Source organism: Bos grunniens, chromosome 22, assembly GCF_055505025.1.
Source record: "Bos grunniens cultivar Pamir isolate PY7600 chromosome 22, Bosgru_T2T1.0, whole genome shotgun sequence".
Classification (NCBI taxonomy): Eukaryota; Metazoa; Chordata; class Mammalia; order Artiodactyla; family Bovidae; genus Bos; species Bos grunniens.
The window spans coordinates 50,867,605-50,887,803 of NC_141186.1; the positions used below are offsets into that span (position 1 = coordinate 50,867,605).

The following is a 20,199-nucleotide window of genomic DNA, read 5'->3' on the forward strand; positions in this document are numbered from 1 at the left end:
GGAGGTAGGAGCCCGAAGCTCTCTGTCCGGCGTAGCGTTCCCGTTTGCTGTGGCCGCCGAGCTAACGTTATCGCGGACTGGGCGGACAGGGCAGAGTCACAGTTGGTCAGTCTGGCTAGTGAAGGGCACGGCGGCGGGAGTGTGCGGCAGGGTTCCGCTAGGCGGGCCGTGGACACCTCGGAGTTTCGGACTCACTCTTCGGCCGCCCACAGGTGCAATGAAGGCACTGATTTTGGTGGGCGGTTATGGGACGCGTCTGCGGCCGCTGACGCTAAGCATCCCGAAGCCGCTGGTGGACTTCTGCAATAAGCCCATCTTGCTGCATCAAGTGGAGGCGCTGGCTGCGGTAAGGCCCTGGTCGGGGTCTTGGTAGGTAGTGGGATTGGCCAGGGATTGAGGATCGGGGACTCCGTGCCTTCGGCTGAGCCTGCCTGGCGGCGGGCGCTGTTCTGTCCCCCAGGCCGGCGTGGACCACGTGATTCTGGCCGTGAGTTATATGTCTCAGGTGTTGGAGAAGGAAATGAAAGCGCAGGAGCAAAAGGTGAGGCACTGACTTTTGGCCCTTTCCCTTGGTCCCTGCTCTTCACTCTGATGAGAGGAAACTGACGGGGGCGTTTCTCCCTTCCAGCTAGGAATCCGAATCTCCATGTCCCACGAAGAGGAGCCTCTGGGGACAGGTCAGGAGAGACAGCAAGATCCCTTGGAGAGGGTTTAGGGCCAGGAAAGGGCAAGATTAAGCTTGGATGGGGATTGCTGAGCCTGGTTCCAGGGGCTCAGACCCTCAAGATGATGGTGGCCTCCGTTTCCCCCAGCTGGGCCCCTGGCCCTGGCCCGAGACTTGCTCTGTGAGACTGCAGACCCTTTTTTCGTCCTGAACAGTGATGTGATCTGCGATTTCCCCTTCGAAGCCATGGTGCAATTCCACCGGCACCACGGTCAGGAGGGCTCCATTCTGGTAAGATAGCACGTTTTCTGATACTCATGTCCTCATGCCCAGCGTCTCCCACTCTGCAGCCTTGAACTACCCGGTGGTGTTGTGGGTGTAGAGCTGTGCAGTTTGTGCCTTTAAGCATTGGGGACAAAGCGTGGGAAATTTAGGACAGCATGTACATCAAGGCTCAGGAGTACTGGACTAGGCCTGAAGTCCCCCTGCACTCAGGTGACCAAAGTGGAGGAACCCTCTAAGTACGGTGTGGTGGTGTGTGAGGCAGACACAGGCCGCATTCACCGGTTCGTGGAGAAGCCGCAGGTGTTTGTGTCCAACAAGATCAATGCAGGCATGTACATCCTGAGTCCTTCAGTGCTACGGCGCATCCAGGTGTGTAGAAGCCAGCTGCTGGGTGGGCTGGGTAGGACAGGCCACCACTGCCATGACCCTGCTCACGAGCTGCCCACTCTCACAGCTGCAGCCCACATCCATTGAGAAGGAGATCTTCCCTGTCATGGCCAAGGAAGGGCAGCTCTATGCCATGGAGTTGCAGGGTGAGGCAGGGAGGCCACCGGGTGGGGGTGGTCTGTGGCTGGGCTGAGCCCCCTGATGCATTCTCCCCCTGCAGGCTTCTGGATGGACATCGGGCAGCCCAAGGATTTCCTCACTGGCATGTGCCTCTTCCTACAGTCACTGCGACAGAAGCATCCTGAGCAGCTGTGCTCAGGCCCTGGCATTGTGGGCAACGTGCTGGTGGTGAGGCCCCTGCCCAGCCCATAATCTGTTTCCTCCATCCAGGAGGACAGGTGGCCCACTTGGCTTTTCCCCGCTGTCCTCAGGACCCAAGTGCCCGTATCGGTGAGAACTGCAGCATAGGCCCCAATGTGAGTCTGGGTCCCGGTGTGGTGGTGGAGGATGGCGTGTGCATTCGGCGGTGCACCGTGCTGCGAGACGCCCACATCCGCTCCCACTCCTGGCTGGAGTCTTGTATCGTGGGCTGGCGCTGCCGTGTGGGCCAGTGGGTAAGCTCTGGGCTGGGCTCGGCGGGGAGGGTGGGGACCACCTCTGCCTCACTGCTGTGTCCGCCTCCTCCCCGCAGGTGCGCATGGAGAATGTGACAGTGCTGGGCGAGGATGTCATCGTCAACGACGAGCTCTACCTCAACGGGGCCAGCGTGCTGCCCCACAAGTCTATTGGTGAGTCGGTACCGGAGCCGCGCATCATCATGTGAGGGGTGCTGCGGGGCCGGTGGAGCCCATTTCCCCAGTGACAAGGGGAACACTGGCTTGACTCGTCCAAAGGCCTTGGACTCATTGCCATGTGACTGGGGAGGACTGGATAAGGCTGAAGTTGCCAGACACCTGCCTTCTCCCATGGACATAATCTGGCAAGATCCTTGTTGGACAAACCCCACAAAGCCCACTCCCTTAAGAATAACTGGGCTGGGACTGTATGGAATAATAATTTAATGCTCACCGCGGCCCTGACTGAAAATCAAGCTGAGGCACAAATAGGGCACGGCTGGGCCCCTGCTGACGAGGTTCACACAGGCTCACACAGGCGAGGAGGTGGGATGGGGAGGGGAGGGGGACGGGGCAAGGGGCTCATGAACAGGGCCCAGCCTGGCTTTGAGTTGAGGGGTGGAGGTTCCTGCGTGTGGGCGAGGCGGGCCTAGGCAGCCGAGGAAGTGGCACTTGCGTGGGCGGCCTTGTCCCAGTCCTCCACTGACACGATGGTGGCTTTGCAGAAGAAGCAGTCCTTATTGTTCATCAGGTGCTGGTCAATGCAAGCTCTGCAACGGCAGGGTGCGCCAGTGGCTGGTGTAGCCCTCTTCCACCTCCCCCGCCCCCATGCCCGAGGGGCCCACTTACTTGCAGGACTTGTGGCCACAGGGCTGGAACACAGCAGAGATGGGGTGAGCGTAGCAGATGGGGCAGAGGTCTTCCTCACTGGTGGGCTGCAGGGAGCAGAGTGCAGGGTGGGCTGGGTCAGACACCCAGACAAGTGGGTGTGCACTACACACACGGTTGTGCTGACATGCACTGAGCTGCTGTGGCCCCACTCACCAGGGAGGCAGCTGCCGCCTGCGCAGATGCAGAGGTTAGGTGTGCCAACATCTGTTCCACCTGGGCCAGCTCCTCCACATTGATGTAATCTGTATCTGTGGTGGGGGTGGGGTGGGAGGAGGTGTCAGGCCAAATGTGGCCTCAGAACCCAGTGCCTCTTTAGTATTTCCAGCCTGGGAATTTGTTCTTAAGACGAATGACCTGACCCAGCCCCAAATCCCTGTCTTCCCTGGCCCACTTACAACTCTGTAGGGAGAAATGCTTCCGGTCAGGGGCAGGCAAAGCAGTGCCAGGGGCTGGGGGCTCCGGCTGCCCCAACAGGTAAGATATGGAGCGGAGCTGGAAGCAGGGATCAGCCAGGAGCACTGACGTGGCTCTCTCCGTCCTAGGTAGGAGAGGGTACAAGGGAAGTCAGGAGCCTGGGCCTGAAATCCCTATTATTGGAGGGGTGGGGTCCTGTGAAAGTCCAGCCCACTCCCGTTACATCCTTGTTCGTCCCACCCTATCTCCCTCCTGCTCTTAGATCCTCCCAGTAAAGTCCTAGATTGCAGTAAGGACCCGCTCCTGAGCAGGTCAAAGGGGGCACCACCATGAGATGGTGAAAGTCCACTTGCTCTCTTACACATTAACCCTACAGAAGAAACACCTGCCCCTCATACACAATAATCCTTCAAGGAAAACGCCATCTCCCTAATACACGTTTATCTTCAAAAAAAAAAAAACCACAAGCAGCTGGAAGGCGTACCTCCCAGGCTTCCTCTTCTCTTCCGGGAGACAGGTCCTCTGGAAAGCCGCCGGCCAAACTCGCGCCCCCTGGCGGCCACGCGAGGACTACGGTCGCGGGGGGGGGCGGGGGGCGGGACGCGGCGGCCCCGCCCCTCCAGTGGGAGCCAATGGGAGCCGGCAGCCCCGCCCCCTGAGAAATCGCCTCCCGGGGAGTATTTAGAAGCCTGAGCGCGCTCAGGAAGGCACTCCAGGAGGGAGCTGGGGAAGCCCGAGAAGGGCGTGGTGAGCGAGCGCGGCCAACTCACTTCTCCAAATCTGGAACTAGTCAGCCTTGCGAGACGGAGCCCGCATCCTGGCTCGCTGACCGTCGCCCGGCACTTCTCACCAGAGAACCGGGTGAGTCTCGGATCTGTGCCGCCCACTGAGCTGCCCTGTCCTGGCCCCGGCAGCCTCCGATATGGCCCGGCTGGTGCTGCAGAGCACACTACTGTGCCTGCTGCGCGTCGGGTTAGGCACCCAGGACTCAGACAGCTTCCTGCCCCACGCGCCTCATAACTGCCCCCACAAATGCGTCTGTGCTGCCGACCTGCTGGATTGCGCCGGCCTGGGGCTGCGGGAGGTGCCGGTCACGTTACCGGCCGCGGCTGCAGACCTCGACCTGAGCCACAATGGGCTCCAGCGCCTGCCCCCTGGCTGGCTGGCGCCCCTCTCCCGGCTCCGCGCCCTGCATTTAAATCACAATGAGCTGGAGGCACTGGGTCGGGGAGTTTTCACCAACGCCAGTGGCCTGCGGCTGCTCGATCTATCATCTAACGCCCTGCGGGCACTTGGCCGCCACGACCTCGACGGGCTGGGAGCACTGGAGACGCTGCTTCTGTTCAATAACCACCTGGCGCACTTGGATGAACGTGCCTTCCACCGCTTGGGCACGCTCAGTCGTCTCTACCTAGGCTGCAACAAACTCTCATCTTTCTCTTTCAACCACCTGCACGGGCTGGGCGCGGCCCACCTGCGTATTCTGGATCTCTCCTCCAACCACATAGGACGCACCCCTGTGCCTGACCTGGCTGCGCTGCCTGCTTTTCTCAAGAACGGCCTTTACCTGCACGACAACCCGTTACCCTGTGACTGCCGTCTCTACCACCTGCTGAGACGCTGGCACCAGCGGGGGCTCAGTGCCGTGAGCGACTTTGCCCGCGAGTACACCTGCCTGGCCTTCAAGGTACCTGACTCCCGTGTGCGCTTCTTTGCGCACAGCCGTGTCTTCGAGAACTGCTCGGTGGCCCTGGCTCAGGACCTGGAGCGGCCAGAAGAGCAGCTGCACGTGCAGGTGGGGCAGTCCCTGCGGCTACACTGCAACACTAGTGCCCCAGCCCTACGTGTGGCCTGGGTTTCCCCGCAGCACGAGCTGCTCGTGGCACCAGGATCTCGCAATGGCAGCATCGCCGTGCTGGCCGACGGGAGCCTGGCCATCGGCAGTGTGCAGCCGTGGCACGAGGGTGTCTTTGTGTGCCTGGCCACTGGGCCCCGCCTGCATCACAACCAGACGCACGAGTACAACGTGAGTGTGTCCTTTCCCCACCCGGAGCCCGACGCGTTTAATACCGGCTTCACCACGCTGCTGGGCTGCGCAGTGGGCCTGACGCTCGTGCTCCTCTACCTGTTCGCGCCGCCCTGCCCCGGCTGCCGCCGCTGCTGCCGCCGCACCTGCCACTGCTGCCGCCGCTGCCGCCGCTGGCCCCAAACACCCAGCCCGCTCCGGGAGCTGAGCGCACAGTCCTCGGTGCTCAGCACCACGCCACCTGACACACCCAGCCGCAAAGCCAGTGTCCACAAGCACGTGGTCTTTCTGGAGCCTGGCAGGAGGGGCCTCAATGGTCGTGTGCAGCTAGCAGTAGCTGAAGACTTCGACCTGTACAATCCCTCGGGCCTGCGGCTCAAGGCTGGCTCCGAGTCCACTAGCTCCACAGCCTCTGAAGGTCTGGTGATGACCTAGGCTGCCCATGGCCCCCACTGAGGCCGCTGCCTGCCTGCTGCTTGCCCTGCTCCCAGCTGCTACCCAAACAACTGCCAGCTGCTGGTGGGAAGCCCTGGGCTTGGTCTTCCAGCCTCCCACAGCGACCCCACTGGTAGAGGACTTCAGGTCTCCTACCTCTCTCCTGCTTCTCCCCATCACTGGGACCTAGCAGGGCCTACGTGTGCCCACGAGGATTGGAACCAAGGCCCAGCTGGAAGAGCCCTTGCAATTAGAGCCCCAGAATGAGTGGCGGGGCCGAGGCGGCCTGCCATTACGGAGAGTGGTGGTGAGGCAGGGAACCGTGACCACTTTGCGCTCCCCAAGGGGACGGGAAGGGAGCGGCCTGCAGGGGAAGAGGAGGAGGACTTCAAATGAAGACCAGTCCCCACCTGCAGGGTGCAAAGAGGAAATTCCAAGCCCTTGCTCTGGTGAAATATGACTCCCCATGCACCTACATTCAGCTACTTCAAGCTTCACAAGTCCATGCAGTCTGGTGAGCAGGCAAGCAGCAAGTAAGCTCCTTAAGGGACCCCTTGGGCATCACAGGCCACTGAGGGCAGGGCCTCTCCCATGGGCTCGCAAGACAGCAGTAAGGGGCGCCACGGCCTGTGCCCCCAGCTTGTTTGTAAAAAGCCTGCCAAGCCTGGCTGAGACCCGAGGGCCCAGCTGGAACTTGCTGTCCCCTGAGGGTAGAATCCTCTTAAGGGCTGGCACCAGTCTCAGCCCTAATGGCTGAAGTAGTGCCCTGGCTTCATATGCATCTCACCACTCCCACTGTGGGGAGGCCAGGGAAGGGGGCTGGGCCAGGGGGCCCACAAGTGTCCTGGATCCAGCTGTCATGGGATTTCTCAATAAAGGCAGTACATGCTCACTGTTGGAGGCTTCAGACCCAGGTGTGTGCACTCAGCTCTGAAGCCCAGGAGGGCTGTCTTGGCATGGTAGGATGGCACCCCCACCCCTAGCACTGACTCTTGGTGCCCGAGGCCAGGGCACCTGCGCTGCTGAGGTCCTGGGTTCTCCTGCTCCGAGCTGCTGCCATGGCCACCTAGTTACTCGTTACTGGGTTCACACCTCTTCGAGCTTCCTTCGGTGCCCAGGCCTGACTGAGGCCCACGTGAGGGTGAGCCTCAGGAAGGCCCCGCCCAGCCCCCAGAGGGGAGCGCACTCCCCAGCACTCACCCTGAGGCTGGGCCATGCACCAGGAGCCGCACCAGGATGCCGGTCACTGCCACCAGAATGGGGTAGTGGTCCACACTCTCCAGGCCTGCGGGGAAGGGAGCGGGGGCTGAGCCTTGAAAGCGCTCCTGCTGCAGGGCCTCCAGCGCTTCCCTCCGCCCTCCCTGCAGACAGCTGAGCTAGGCTGGGCGTGCCAGGCCCCAGCGGTCCGGTGCAGGCTGTTGGGTCAGGCAGCACTGCTCCGGGCAGAGGAACCGAGGCCTGCAGTGTGTTGGGTCCCGGGCTTCTAGGTCCTCACCAGGCAGCCGCAGGGTGACCACACGGTCAAAGAGGTTCCTCTCAGCTGTTACCCGGTTCAGCACCTGATTGAGCAGCTGTGGGGCAGGAACCCGATGGTGGGTGGGCGGGCGGGCTCACCACTAGGGTGTCCCCAGGGTCCCGACCCCTTGCCCGGATGGACACACCTGTGCGAGCCGCCGCAGCAGCATCTCAGAGGTTGGCCGGGCCCAGTCGAGGAAGATCTCCGGCACCAGCGTGATGGTCATCTCCAGGACGCGCAGCAGGCTGACCGACAGGTCAAAGCAGGTGGCACATACCTTGAGCTGCCGGCTGTCCACAAAGTTCCGCTCCAGGCGCTCCGCAGCCTGCTGGATCTGAGCCCCACCACGTGGGCGCCTCTCAGGAGTCTGCCCACACTGCAGGTGGTGCCTCATCCTCTGCCACCCCCGGCCCGCAAGGTGCCCCTGTGACCCACCTCCTGGATCATGCCAATGAACTCAGAGAAGGCCCAGTTGAGCTGGTTGAGGACACTGTTGAGGAAGCTGGGGGCCACGTCTGGACCCTCCCGCAGCAGGTCTGCCATGTGCTGCTGCAGCAGGGTGGAGGGGCAGGGCTCTGCGGGCACAGGGCGGGGGGCAGTGGCTGGGCATCATCACACCCCGGTCAGCGGCCCCGCCTGCCCACCTCTGTCCTCCCTTATGGGGCCACTGGTTAAGGGCAGAGAGACAGCTCTCTGGGAACCTCAGGTCTCGAAGGCAGGGGCACAGTGTGCAGCGCTACCAGGGGTTAGGGCTAAACCTGTCCCCTCCCTCTGCTGGGCCAACCACAGGCTGCAGTTGTTCCCAACCCCCAACCCACCCCAAGTTCTAGAACGGCCCCCAAGCGCCAGCAAGTCCACAGTCACATGCCCTTCAGGGTGTGCTAGACAGACAGGGCGGCCTAGAGCCCTCTCCACTCATGTCAAGGCCATTCTCCCCAAGAGTCTACTTTGAGCCTTGCCATCCTCCCGTCCTCTGCTGCCCTTGGTTTGGCCTTGGCAGACGGCTGAGGTGGTGGGTGCCAAGTCTGGGCTGACAGGCAGCAGTAACCAGAGCCCTCAGCCGCACCCGGGCTGGCCAGCCCTCCCCCAGCAAATCAATAGTTCCGGCAGCAGCGGACGTGGATCTGCCCCCTGCTCTCCATGGGCAGCTCAGGTCCACCCTAGAGCCAGGACCAAGGCAACTGGCAAGGACGTGCCACAAGGCCCTTGGCCTCTGGGGACCCCATTAGGCCCAAACACTGCCCACAAGGGCAGAAACACCCTGTGGGCTGAAGCGGGCCACTGTGTGGGGGAGGTGGGCTCTGCACGCTAGACTCCCCAAGACCCTGGGCTGGGCCCAGTGAAGGTCCTCGGGCTCACAGGACAAAGGATGCAGACTTTGCTCCCAATAAATGGCCCCTTCCTCCAGGTAGCCCCGTGGACAGCCTCTGGGGCCCTGGCCAACCCCCAGTCTGTGCCCCTGCCTTGACTCAGGTATCCAAGGTCAGCACCACCAGGTGGAAGTAAAGGGGCAGAGGAGATGGAGTTGGGACAAGCCTGGAGGTCAGGGAGCTGGGTCAGAGGACAAGGGACAGGGCGCGCTCGGTGCGTAAGCTGCCAGCACCCATGGGTGTGCAGAGATAGTCCCAGAGTGTCCTCGGATTGGAGGAAGGAGAGAATGGAGACCCTGGGGGATGGACAGGAAGTTCGGGGCCCACCGCGAGTCCAGGACTGGGGCTGGGAGAAGTGGGGAAGTCTGTGAGAACCTCAGAGCAGTGGGTGAGGGTGCCCTGCCTGCCAGACCTGGGTACTCACTCTGGAGGCTGGGCAGACTGGCATCCTCAGGTTTGGTTTTTAGCAGGTGTGGCAGCCGTGTATAGCGGTACCCGAACCCACAGCCCTGGGGTAGAGACGCCAGGAGGTCAGTGGGGCAGGGAAACCCCTCCAGCCACAGCCACTTCCCCTCTAGCCAGCTTTACCCGCCAGAGCCGAACCAGGATCCAGTTGGTCTGGGCCCAGGGCCGTTGCTCATAGGGAGCCAGGAGGTTCCTCACCATGGCAATGCGCCTGCAAGAGCAACGGGTGGTGGGCCCGGGGTGAGGCTCGTGCTGTGCAGGGCAGCATGCCTGCCCCCTGCCCCCGGACCCCCACTCACTGCTCCTCAGGGATCCGCTCCACGGCTCGCAGGGAGTTGGGGTAGCACACGTAGCTGGCCAGGGCCTGCATCAGTGAGTCCCGGATGTCTGCCGGGACAGGCCACACCTCAGCAGGTGCCTGGCATGATCCTGGTGCCCATGCCTTACCCCGACCTGGGGGCAATCTGTGCAGAAAATGGCCAGCCCGGGGTGCTACCCTGTTCCCATCCCCCAAGCCCTCTGTCCAGTGCCTCACCAGTGCCCACGATGCGTGTGTCTGCAAAGTGTTTGGCAAGGATGGCGGCCAGACGGGTCAGGGTCTCCTCGTAGCCTGCAGGGTGGGGTGACAGGATGAGCTGGTGGGGAGTGCAGACGCCAGCAGCAGGCACATCTCTTGGTGGTGGGCTTGGGGAGCGGGCTCCAGACCCAGCTCCAAGGTCTGGGCCCAAGCTGCCATCTGGGGACTTTAGGCAGTACCTTCACTAATGGTTGGCCAGAGACTAAGGCACAGACTCAGGATGGGGGCTGGGTAGGCCCCGAGGCTGAGGGCAGGGCAGGGGACAGGCCAGGAGCCTAAAAGCCCACAGCCTGATCCAGCCAAGCCCATCCTGGAATCCGGGGTCTGGGCAAAGCCCCTGCTCCTCATGGCCACCGGCAGGGCCCCCGCTCCTTGCTGTGATCTGCAAGCCCACCTGCCCCTGCGTGGGATGCCACACCCCATGGTCAGTGCCAGGATGGAGGGTAAGAGGCTGGCTGGCTCCTGGGCTGCAGCAGCACCAAGAAGGAAGCGACAGTCCTGGCAGGGCGGGGCAGGGCTCCTCACAGCCTGTACTCCATATTGTCTGCTCTCCTCCTCACGCAGGGAGCAGCTGTTAGGTCTGTGGCTGCTGGTCCTAGGACAGGGCTCTCCGCCAAGCAGGACTTGTGCAGATGCTTGTCTGATGCTGTCTGAGCCCATGTGGGATGTGTGCTTCTGGGTCATGGGGGCTCAGAACAGGGCTCCCGGGGCTCACTCCGCAAAGGCCCCCTTTTCTGCCCCCTCCCAGCCTGAATGGCCCCATCACCTGGGAGCTCCTCCATGCTGTGCACGGGGCCGAAGTAATTCTTGAGGGCGCTGTAGCTGTTGATGGCCACGCTCAGGTAGAACTCGGGCATGAAGGCAAAGAGAGAACCCGTGCGGTCACCGTGCTCGATGGTCCGCAGGCAGACTCGAAGCAGCCAGTAAATGTCCTGCATCTTCTCCTGCGGGGGGAGGTGGGGTGGACAGGTACTGCAGGCTGCTGCGGAGTTGGGGGTGGGGGGGGTGTCATGGGGTGCAGCCCAGTCGGGGGATGAGGAAAGCTCTCCCAGGAGCACGATGTAAGGGCTGGACTCCAGGAAGCAGGAGAGGAGCTCAGGCAGATGTGATCAAGCACTGCTGGGCAGGCAGGACAGGCCACCAGCCTGGCGAGGCAGCGCTACAGCCCCGGCCAGAAGCCTGTCTGCACTGTTTCAAGGTACGCAAGGCCTTAAGTGAGAGGGTGCCTTGTGACCAGAAGCTTTTGTTGGGACGCTGCCCAGAGCAGAAGGGGCTGCAGGGGCAAGTGGGGATGAGCCCATGAGGAAGCTACGGCCACAGCCAAGTCCAGGACAGCAAAGGACTGGACCGCCGGGAGTGCAGAGGCACGGAGGGGCCGTGGGAGCGAGGGACTTCCCTGGCGGTCCAGTGGCTAAGACTCTGTGCTCCCAACTAAAGAGTCCACGTGCCTCAACTAAGACCCAGTGCAGCCAAATAAATTAATATTTTTAAAACTTTTAAATGTGCATCAAAGAACACAGTCAACAGAGCAGTAAGACAACCCACAGAGTGGGAGAAAATATTTGTTAATTGTAATGTGCTAAGGGGTTAATACCCAGAATACAGAAAGAACTCCTACAAGTCAAAAACAGAAAAACAATCAAATTAAAAGCTAAGCAAAAGGATGGACTAGACATTTCTTCAAAGGATATAAAATACCCAGTAAGGTTGACGTTACTAACCTCTAGGGAGATGCAAGCCAAACGATAATGAGGTACCACTTTACATAGGTTAGGATTATTATCAGTGAAAACTTTTTTTTCAGTGACAATTATTGGTGAGGACAGGCAGAAATTAGAACCCAGCGTCCTGCTAGTGGGGCTGCTGCAGCCGCTACGAGAAACAATACGGCAGCTCCTCAAAAAAATTAAAAACAGAATTACTACACGATCCAGCAATTTTGCTTCTAGTTATACACCCAACAGAATTTTAAAAAATGGGATCCTGAAAAGGTATTAGCACCCCATGTTCACAGCTGCATTATTCATAATAGACAAAAGGTAGAACCACCTCAAATGTCCACAGAGGGATAAGTGTGTAAACAACACGTGATACACACACAACGGAATATTTACTCAGTCTCAAAACGGAAAGAAACCCTGACATGCCACAGCACAGATGGACCACGTGATGGTAATGCAGCGTGAAACACGCCAGTGACCAAGTCTACTTACGTGTGTACCGAGAGCAGTCAACCTCAGAGACTTTAGAAAGCAGAACCATGACTGGGAACAGCGGTGCAGGGGAGTGGGGAGTTAGTGGGTCTAAGTCTCAGCTTGGGGAGATGATGGAAAGAGTTCTGGAGGTGGCTGCCCAGCGATGTAAACACACTTAACACTATTAAACCGTGATTTAAAATGATCAAGATGGTAAGGCACATATTGTATTTTACCGTGATTTTTTCCAATGGTTAAGATGGTAAATTTTATGTTGTAAATAGTTTATCATGATTCAAAAAGAAGGTAGAGAGATGGGTGGGTGAGGTTCCTAAGAAGACAGTGAGGGAGGGGGTGGCAAGACTGCCTATGGAGGGAGGTGGATGGGCATGAAATCCCAGTGGTGGGAAGACAGTGCCCATCTTTGTGGGGCTGGAGCAGAGGGGTAACAGGTGGAGGTGGGTGGGGTTGAGGAGGAGCCACCAGAAGAGAGAGCAAGCAGAGATGGCCAGGTAGAGACAGGGAGATCAAGGGTTGTGATCACCCACTCATGCGGGAGGGGCATGTCCACGAAGGTGAACAGACGCCCTGACACAGGCACCTGGGGAGCATCCAGGGGCGCTCGCTTGGTTGCAGGGGAGATGCCAGGGCAGCTGGGGAGATAAAACAAGTGCTGTGGGGCCAGGGCCGGGAGACGGGTGTCGAAACAGTCACAGCAGGAGTGCACTGTCTGTTCGTCTGTCCTGGAAGGGCAGACTCAGCTTTCTGGTTTGTTTCTGAACTACCAGGTCACGAAGGCATGTGACATTCTCCAGGATCTGGGCATATTATTCAATGAATGAGGGAATGAATGAGTGAGGAGGGAACAAGCCAGTGTCCTTAACAGCAGGGGATGGAGGGAGTGCGAGAAGCAGACTGAGGCTGGGGAGGCCAAGCGCCCTGGTCGCGCTGGGAGAAGAGCAGGAGAGGCAGCAGGCCCGGGGGCAGGCGGGACAGACTGGTCCTCCAAGGGGGACCATGAGAGCTAGAACGGGGAACTGCGGCCCACAGACGGCATCTGCTTGAGTTCACGGGCATGAAAAGATAGGGGTTATGGCATGGGGTGGGACAGAGCCTGAGGAGGTGGGAGGGGGCAGGTGTGTGCCCGAGGCCAGCAGCACCCGGCCTAGCCAGTGGCCAGCCCATGAGCCGGCAGAGGGAGCAGCCACGGGCCGAGGCCCCCTGCTCACCTGGGAGTACACGGCGGCGTGGACCCAGGCCAGGCGGCGGCTCAGGTGGTCCAGCTTTTCTGAGAAGACCTTCTGGCTCTTGCTCAGCTCTGCCAAGATGTCCTTCCTCTGCCACCCAAGGAGGAGGAGCAGAGGGCAGTCAGCACAGGGTCCCGTGCCCAGACCCACGCAGCTTGGCGGGGCCCAATGTGCCCAGGGCAGGCACAGGGCAGGGTGGACCCGGCTCCACTCTTCAAAACCCTCCTCAGTCTGACCTGCCGGTGGGCTTGGGCAAGCCAGGGCCTCGGGGCCCCTCAGAGCGTGGATATGGGGCTGAGCTGAGCGCATGGTGGGGCTCCCCCAGGAATGCCAGGCTAGAACTGCAGCTCTGACAGCTGCTTTTGCCCTGAACAAGTCCTGGCTCTGTGGGCAGGCAGGTGTGGGCTGGGGGCTGCCCGGACAGGGAATGGCTCTGGTCCCCAGCTTGGAGAGCTATGGCACAGGGACTCCAGAGGAGGCAGGGCGGCAGGCCCTGCTTCCTGCTGACTCTGCATGTGGCCGAGGAAGCACTCGGGGCGAATCCATAATTGATGAGGAGAGTGGGTGTGCGTGAGCACTTAGTGGCCGGGTGCGGGCACCTTGGCACAGGCCATGGTTCGCTAACAGGGCTCAGGCCGGGCCTGGCCCTGCTGCCGGCCCCACTCTCACTGCCGTGGGCCGGCCAGGGCAGGGGGTGGGGACAGGGGAGCTGCTGGGCAGCCCTCAGGGCCAAGGAGCAGGTTTCCCTCGTGGGCCGCCCTGGGGACCCCCAGCGAGCGAGCCGCCCTCTGCCACAGCCTGCCCTCCCCAAGTGCCACCTGCCCGCCCACCTTACCCGCTTGGGGCACCGGCGGAGCTTGTCCTCTGTGTCCCGCAGGGCCATCGCGTACTCGTTGACATCATCGGACACTCCCACCATCTAGAGCACCAGAGAGCGGACACCACATGTCCAGGGGGACCCTTAGGCACCTCGCACATGGTTCTCCACACACAGCCCAGACCCCAGCCCCACCAAACCGGTTCTTCACCTTAGGAGGACAGCCCCCTCCCACAGAAGTCAATCGGGTCAGGCCCAAAGGGCAGAAACACTAGTCTTGCTGTGACATATGCTCACGCGCACAGCTGTGCCCAAGCACCCCTGCAGAAAGTGGGTTCGTGGGCACACACAGACGCATGCAGACACACAGAACCACGTGACACGCGTGTGCGAGACCTTGCCCAACTGCTGGTGAACACTGAGGTTATACATCATGACGACGCCATCTAGGACTTCCAGCAGGGAGTTCTCGGTGAGGGGATGCTCAGGTTCCTCGGGGGGCCGCCCCACCAGCAGGCCCTCATTCCACTGGCTACCCTCGACTAGGGAACAGGGGAAGGACAAGGACAGGGTCAGGGTCAGGGTCGGGGCCATTCCAGTTCTCGTCTAAGCCTATGGAGCCAGGAGGGGCCTCGCAGCAGAAGGGAGCCCTCACCCGCTGCCCAGGCCCCAGGACGGACCTGCAGGGAGAATGTGGGAGCCAGGCGGGCGCGGGGAAGGTCCTGCCTCCAGGACCTATTTCTGTAGCATTGATCTCCCGCCCTCAGAGTGCACTTCCCATACCCTTGAGATGCTGCCAGGCCACAGGACCAGGAGGGAACGGGTGTACTTGGCTTTGCGAGGGGGAAGAGTCTCACAGGACAGAAGGTTCCGTCAGGGGGGCCCCGCCCGGCCCTGCCTGGCACCTACTGTCCTCACGGGTCCTCTGCTCTGCGCTCAGCGTGCGGACCTTCACTTTCTCCGAGGCACTCAGGGGCCGCCGTGGGGTCATCAGGCTCACAGCTGCGGTGCTGAGGAAGCGGTTGGCTCGGCCCAGGGTTGGAGAACTGAGCCAGCCGGGCCGAGGCAGGGGCAGCGCACCCCCCACGGCCAGGGCCTGCATGGGGCGCTGCGGTGGAGAGAGGAGGCCAGACTCCACTCAACAATCCCAGGGCCTGGGCCCGCTCTGGGCTCCCTTGACTCGTGGGCGGGGGATAGACTCCACAGGGCCCCGTTTACCGCATGGCTGCACCTCGTCCTCCAACTGCCCCCGCCCAGCCTTCACTGTGCCTCTCAAGGCCCGGGGTCTCATACGGCCTCAGCAGCTGGCAGCCCTCCCACCACACCGGCCCTCCAAGCCTCCCCTACAGCACGGGACCCTGCCGGGGGACAAGCTCCTTGCCAGCATGGACGGGGAGATGGCCTGTGTGACACTCCAGCCCTGATGCTAGAGGGACAGCCCAACACAAAGCCCCCGCCTGCCCCTACCGCGGCACCTGGGCCGCAGCTGGGGCTGGCTCCTCGTCCTCGTCCAGGTCATCCATGGTGGTCGCCTGGAGCTCCAGCGGGTCGATCAGGATGTTGGCCTTGGAGGCAAGGTCATCTAGGAGGAAGGGCAGGAAGGCTCTCAGGCTAGTGGAGGGGAGAGGGGTCACAGGAGGAGCCGCCCCGGCACCCTCAGCGAGAGCGTGCCGGAGTCACATTGACCACAGTGCCTGTGCCTTGTCGTCCACCTGCTCCAACCCAGCCTTCACTCCGCACCGTAAGGCCCTGGGTCTCGTGGGGCAAGTTCTGCTGAGTGAGGCAGGAGGCTCTCCCGTTGCTCCCTCTGTCTTTATCTCCGTGACCTCACTCTGTCCAGGGACCCCCTACTCCTCTGACTTACCTCCTTGTCCTGCTCCGTAAACTGAAGCTGATCCAGAGCTGTCCGGGCCTCACTGTAGACCTGTCTCCACCTCTATTCTGACAGCCAGACATAGCAGCTCTGCCTCCAGCCCAGGCCTTCATCCTGGCTGCATTGCTGGGCCCTCAAACACACCGCACTACCCTCTCCTGCAGCTCCTGTTCCTGAGGGGGCCTCAATCCCACAGCCTCTGGCAGGAAGCCTGGGCTCATCCTTGACCCCCTCCCTCCCCCCCACATCCTCCCATCTCCTCTGCTGCCTGGACGACTTTGCTTCCTTGTCTCCTTCTGGGCCCTTGCACTCCACCCTCCATACCCCAGTGTCCAGAGGGAGCTTCTTACGATGCAGACTCCCAACCCCAACCTTGCTCCTCTGCTTCAGGACCTTCCGAAGCTACCCCTGTCCCTGAAGGAGCCTCCAGCAACTCTGTAGCCCACAGGACTTCAGACTCCGCCGTGCAGACTCCCAGGCCTCGTCTCCCATCGCTTCCCGCCTCTCATTTTCCTCTCTGGCACACCGGCTCTGGCACACCTCTCCAGGCTGTGCTGGGCTGCCGCTGGCACCTCTGCCACTGTTCACACTGTGCCCTCCGCCCTCTGCACCGGAGCCGCTTGTGCTCAACCTCGAAAGCAGCTCAAGCAGCAAACATGCGCCACCTCACCCCACGCCACGCCTCACCGAGACCCCGAGGTTCCCCTCCCCCTGCTCCATCAGCCCTGGATTTCATGACAGGGCTCCCAGACCTCCTCTGGGGTGGATGCAGGGGAAGGAATAGCCGGACGACAGCCGGAGGCAAGGAGGGAGAGCAGCATCTTCCCCGCTGAGCAGGTGGGAAGCTCAGGCGCCCTCTGGTGGACATAGCGCAGCTCAGCAGTCAAGGCAGGGCTGGCTCAGGAGCTGCCCTGCTCACCACCCACAGGCCCACGCACACCTTTGAGCGTCTTCCGAAGGTGTGAAAGGAGGCCTCCGAGGCGCTGCAGGTCGAAGTAGTCCACCTTGCCGTTATAGAAGATCTGGGGTGGGACGTAGGCCTCTGCGAGGTCAGACCAGCAGTCAGAGCCCAGCAGGACCCCTGGCCTAGGCCACCAACCTGACCAGCCTTCCCCTACAACTCCTGCCCTCTGCCGTTTCACGCCAGTTCCAGGAACAGCACAACTTGGGATGAAGGGGGCATTCTTGGTTGTGCGTCACCCAGGGGAGAATCAGAGGGCCCTGACCCAGCCCTGTGGGAGATCCCCCAATCCAGGCTGCTCCCACTGAGTCTAGAGGACTCTGTTCCACGCAAATGCAGGGCCCCCAACACCTCAGAGCCCACCCAAGGCAACCCCGACGAAGGGATGGGCGGGCAAGGACCGAGGAAAGGGGCCTATGGAGGACAGGAAGCTGGGGACCATCAGAGCAAACACTGTGCCCCAGGGAGCAGGGCTCCATCAGGCAGGAGGCCTGGGACAGTGCCCCCAGCCCTGGCCTCAGCCAACGCCCAGAGGCTGCCCGGTGTCCAGCTCTGCCCAGCGCCTGCCATGTGGGGCCCGGGTCACACTCACCCTCACTGAAGGAGGTGCGTGGTTTCGAAGCCTTGTACTCGTCCCAGTAGAAGCGCAGGGCTGAGATCAAGCGGTGCAGGAAGCAGACCATGTACTCGGGGGGGCAGAGCATGGGTGTGTTCTGTAGACACAGGTGAGAGACACATGTCTGTGTGGCCCAGGGGCCAGCCTGCTCCTCATCCGAGGCCCTGCCCTGGGACCCGGGACTCAGTGGGGAGGGCAGGGCAGCAGGGGACGAGCAGACGGTGCCCGAAGCCAGGTGCAAACCACACGACACAGCTGGGGGGCCGTGGTGGGGACACCTACCCCCCGGCCGCTGGCATTCTCCTGCAGAAACTTCCGGAACTTGGTCAGGAAGATGTACCTGGAAGCTTCACCCTTTGGGGGAGGGAAAGCTGAGGCTGTGAGGAACTGAGGACGCTGGCCCCAGGCTGGACCCAGTGGTGCGTCCCAGCCCCCGCCCTGCACCCTGCCACAGGGCCCATGCCAGCCCTGCCCTCTGGGTCTCTGGGGCCCGTCTGGCACCCTCCCCACCAGGGACGCAGGCAGGCCTGGGAGTCACTCACCCCGTTGTTATCCTTATTGTTCAGCAGCAGCTTCAGGATCTGGGCCTGTAGTTCTTCCACCACTGGGGGTGGGGTGGAGAGCAGGACACCCTCAGGCTCCCGGAGACGGGCAGGGGAGCAGCTTTGGATCAGGGCTCCACCACCAGGGATCCCTGCGTCCCACCTAGGCATGCTCTCCACGAAGTGCCCCAAGTACACCTGCACGCAAATCCTCCACCCCCACCCAGTGCCCAAGGCTGGGGGCCAACCTTCAATGCGCTTCTTGAGCCTCTGGCAGCCCCGTTCGTAGGCACGCCGCCGGAGCCTCTCCTCAGAGGTCTCTTCCCTCACCTCCTCTTTGCCCTGGGCAGGGGCAGGGGGATCCGAGACAGCAAGACTCACCCAGGACCCAGGAGACCCCTGCTCCAGCCCTCAGCCCAGGAAGTGGCCTCGTGTGCCAAGCACAGGTGGTTCAGACAGCCCAGGTCAGCCCTCGCTGAGACCGCGCCCACCCGCCTCAGGCCTGCTCACCTCCCTGGGGGAGCGGTGGGGCCACCACGTGGTCGGGATAAGCTCCTGGAGGCCAGCCTCCTCCACACGCAGTGGGCTCTTGATATAAAAGAAGACGACAGACCGCAGCACATCGAAGCTGGTGGTCGTCAAGGCAGAGCTCCACTCACTGCCAGGGCCCCGGACACCCTCGCGAGTCCTCCCTGGGAAGCCCTCCCAGAGCCTGCCCGCCTCCCTCCCAGGGGCCCGTGGCTGCTGTGTGCCTGTCTGCCCTGCCTGTGAGCCCTGAGAAAGGGCTGTGGTTGTCAATTCCCTGCCCAATTCCCTGCAAGCACCCAATCACGGCTTGTCACAGGAGAAGATGCTGGGACAGCTGGGCGGAGGGCTGTGGCCTATCCATATGCTTCTGCCTCCTAGAGGCTGAGGACCCCAGAGAGACAGGACAGCTACCGGCACAGGCTTCCCAGCCAGGGGCCCGAAACCACGCTCTCTTTCCTACTCCTGCCATTCTCCATGTTTTTCTGGAAACACAAGAGCTGACTCCATAAAGAAGGTCTCGCAGGAACATCCGCCATGGACCACAGATAAAAGTGCGGCACTTTGGCTGAAGAGTGCAGGCGCGGGTGGCACCTCACTCACCTCTGCGTAGCGCTACCCTCCCTGCTCTGGAGAGAAAGTGCTGGAAGGCTGAGTCCTGAAACAAGGTGGCTCTGGCCCTCCTGAGCCTCCGTGGCGAGCCCTGGCTGAAGGCACACCGCCCTCCCAGGGCCTCCGCTGACCCCAGCGGGCACCGCAGGGCTGGCCTGCCTGGCAGCAAGGGGAGGATACAGGACGTTGCTAAGCAGAAACTTGCGGGATTTCTCGTGACTGAGGATGGCGATGGTGAGCCGCAGGTAGTGGATCTGTGGGGAGAGGGTGCTCAGAGGGGGCGGGGGAGGCCTGGGGGGCTCAGGGCTGGGGCGGGAGCTCCCACCTGCAGGCTCAGGTCGGGGACGATGGGCGAGAAGCGGTACAGCCGCAACAGGGACATCATCAGCTGCTTGAGGCAGTCCTGCACCTCGTAGTCCTGGAAGAGGGGGTCAGGTTGCACGGCGAGCCGCCGAGGGCAGCCCCGAGCCAGCCGTCCGCGCGGCCTTCTCCGATACCTGCCCGCACCTCCCCCGTCCTGGCCTCACCTCCATGAAGAGCCACAGGAGGTCCAGGACGTGGTGTACCACGGTCTGCGCCTGCTCGGGGGGGCCCGCCTCCACGACGCCCAGCAGGAAGCTCATAAGCACGGCCTCCACCACGTACACCTCGCACTGCACCAGGGCCGGGTGCTGGTGAGGCGGCGGCCTTCTATCCCTCTCAGGCCGCCCCCCACCCCCACCCCACCCTGCTCCTGGGCCCCCTGGAGGACCCCTAAGACATGGAGGAGCCCTTCCGGGGTCTGATGGAGACACAGGAAAGGCCGCTGCCCCACGGCCCCTCTGGGGCTCTGCAAAGGCTGTTCCCTTGGCCTCGGATGTCACCACCCCTGGATCTTTTCTAGAAAGCCCGATACCCTCAGCTGGAAGCATCTCCTCCTCCCCGCCCCCGCTGCCCCATGACATCCTTGAGGTCTGAGAGCTCTGGTCATGGGGGTCCTGCCAGGTGAGGCGACTGGACCTCACACACCTCAGCACCCCAGCCCTCAACCTGGGCCTTTCCCCTCCCTCACATCCCCTCACCAGGAGCGGTGCAAAGTGATGGAAGATGTGGGCCAGGGTGAGGAGGACGGTGGGCTGTCCCTGCAACTGCCACTCAGAGCTCTCCTTCTCCACCAGCCGCCCTTCC

The 20,199-nt window shown here is 61.9% G+C and overlaps 3 protein-coding genes across 12 annotated transcripts in view; 2 read left to right on the forward strand and 1 right to left on the reverse strand.

Annotated features, from left to right (window-relative positions):
• GMPPB (GDP-mannose pyrophosphorylase B) lies at window positions 1-2,408 on the forward strand. Its single transcript, XM_086368025.1, has 10 exons — window positions 1-105; window positions 213-346; window positions 461-541; window positions 629-677; window positions 813-955; window positions 1,160-1,318; window positions 1,404-1,482; window positions 1,557-1,684; window positions 1,768-1,950; window positions 2,028-2,408. Exons 2-10 carry the CDS (start codon window positions 218-220, stop codon window positions 2,157-2,159), a joined length of 1,083 nt encoding a protein of 360 aa, XP_086224151.1. The 5' UTR covers window positions 1-105; window positions 213-217; the 3' UTR covers window positions 2,160-2,408.
• RNF123 (ring finger protein 123) overlaps window positions 2,378-20,199 on the reverse strand; it is a 25,470-nt gene continuing 7,648 nt past the window's right edge. For 6 of the 10 annotated variants that reach the window (XM_086367984.1, XM_086367982.1, XM_086367985.1 and 3 more), the window contains 28 exons: window positions 20,094-20,198; window positions 19,560-19,685; window positions 19,358-19,450; window positions 19,213-19,286; window positions 18,406-18,523; window positions 18,144-18,237; window positions 17,896-17,957; window positions 17,636-17,707; window positions 17,330-17,450; window positions 16,717-16,818; window positions 15,379-15,485; window positions 14,813-15,011; window positions 14,300-14,445; window positions 13,922-14,005; window positions 13,069-13,176; window positions 10,411-10,588; window positions 9,603-9,677; window positions 9,367-9,454; window positions 9,191-9,278; window positions 9,027-9,111; window positions 7,668-7,807; window positions 7,378-7,566; window positions 7,212-7,287; window positions 6,917-7,001; window positions 3,237-3,379; window positions 2,995-3,089; window positions 2,800-2,885; window positions 2,378-2,720 (listed from right to left, as the gene is read on the reverse strand). In XM_086367984.1, the coding sequence (XP_086224110.1) occupies window positions 2,600-2,720; window positions 2,800-2,885; window positions 2,995-3,089; window positions 3,237-3,379; window positions 6,917-7,001; window positions 7,212-7,287; window positions 7,378-7,566; window positions 7,668-7,807; window positions 9,027-9,111; window positions 9,191-9,278; window positions 9,367-9,454; window positions 9,603-9,677; window positions 10,411-10,588; window positions 13,069-13,176; window positions 13,922-14,005; window positions 14,300-14,445; window positions 14,813-15,011; window positions 15,379-15,485; window positions 16,717-16,818; window positions 17,330-17,450; window positions 17,636-17,707; window positions 17,896-17,957; window positions 18,144-18,237; window positions 18,406-18,523; window positions 19,213-19,286; window positions 19,358-19,450; window positions 19,560-19,685; window positions 20,094-20,198 (3,060 nt within the window). In that variant the 3' untranslated portion in view covers window positions 2,378-2,599. Of the gene's footprint in view, window positions 2,721-2,799; window positions 2,886-2,994; window positions 3,090-3,236; window positions 3,380-6,916; window positions 7,002-7,211; window positions 7,288-7,377; window positions 7,567-7,667; window positions 7,808-9,026; window positions 9,112-9,190; window positions 9,279-9,366; window positions 9,455-9,602; window positions 9,678-10,410; window positions 10,589-13,068; window positions 13,177-13,921; window positions 14,006-14,299; window positions 14,446-14,812; window positions 15,012-15,370; window positions 15,486-16,716; window positions 16,819-17,329; window positions 17,451-17,635; window positions 17,708-17,895; window positions 17,958-18,143; window positions 18,238-18,405; window positions 18,524-19,212; window positions 19,287-19,357; window positions 19,451-19,559; window positions 19,686-20,093; window position 20,199 lie in introns of those variants that run through there. The other 4 variants (XM_086367986.1, XM_086367991.1, XR_015151649.1 and 1 more) reach the window with 4 other exon arrangements.
• On the forward strand, window positions 3,965-6,611 carry AMIGO3 (adhesion molecule with Ig like domain 3). Its single transcript, XM_086368016.1, has one exon. It carries the CDS (start codon window positions 4,178-4,180, stop codon window positions 5,714-5,716), a length of 1,539 nt encoding a protein of 512 aa, XP_086224142.1. The 5' UTR covers window positions 3,965-4,177; the 3' UTR covers window positions 5,717-6,611.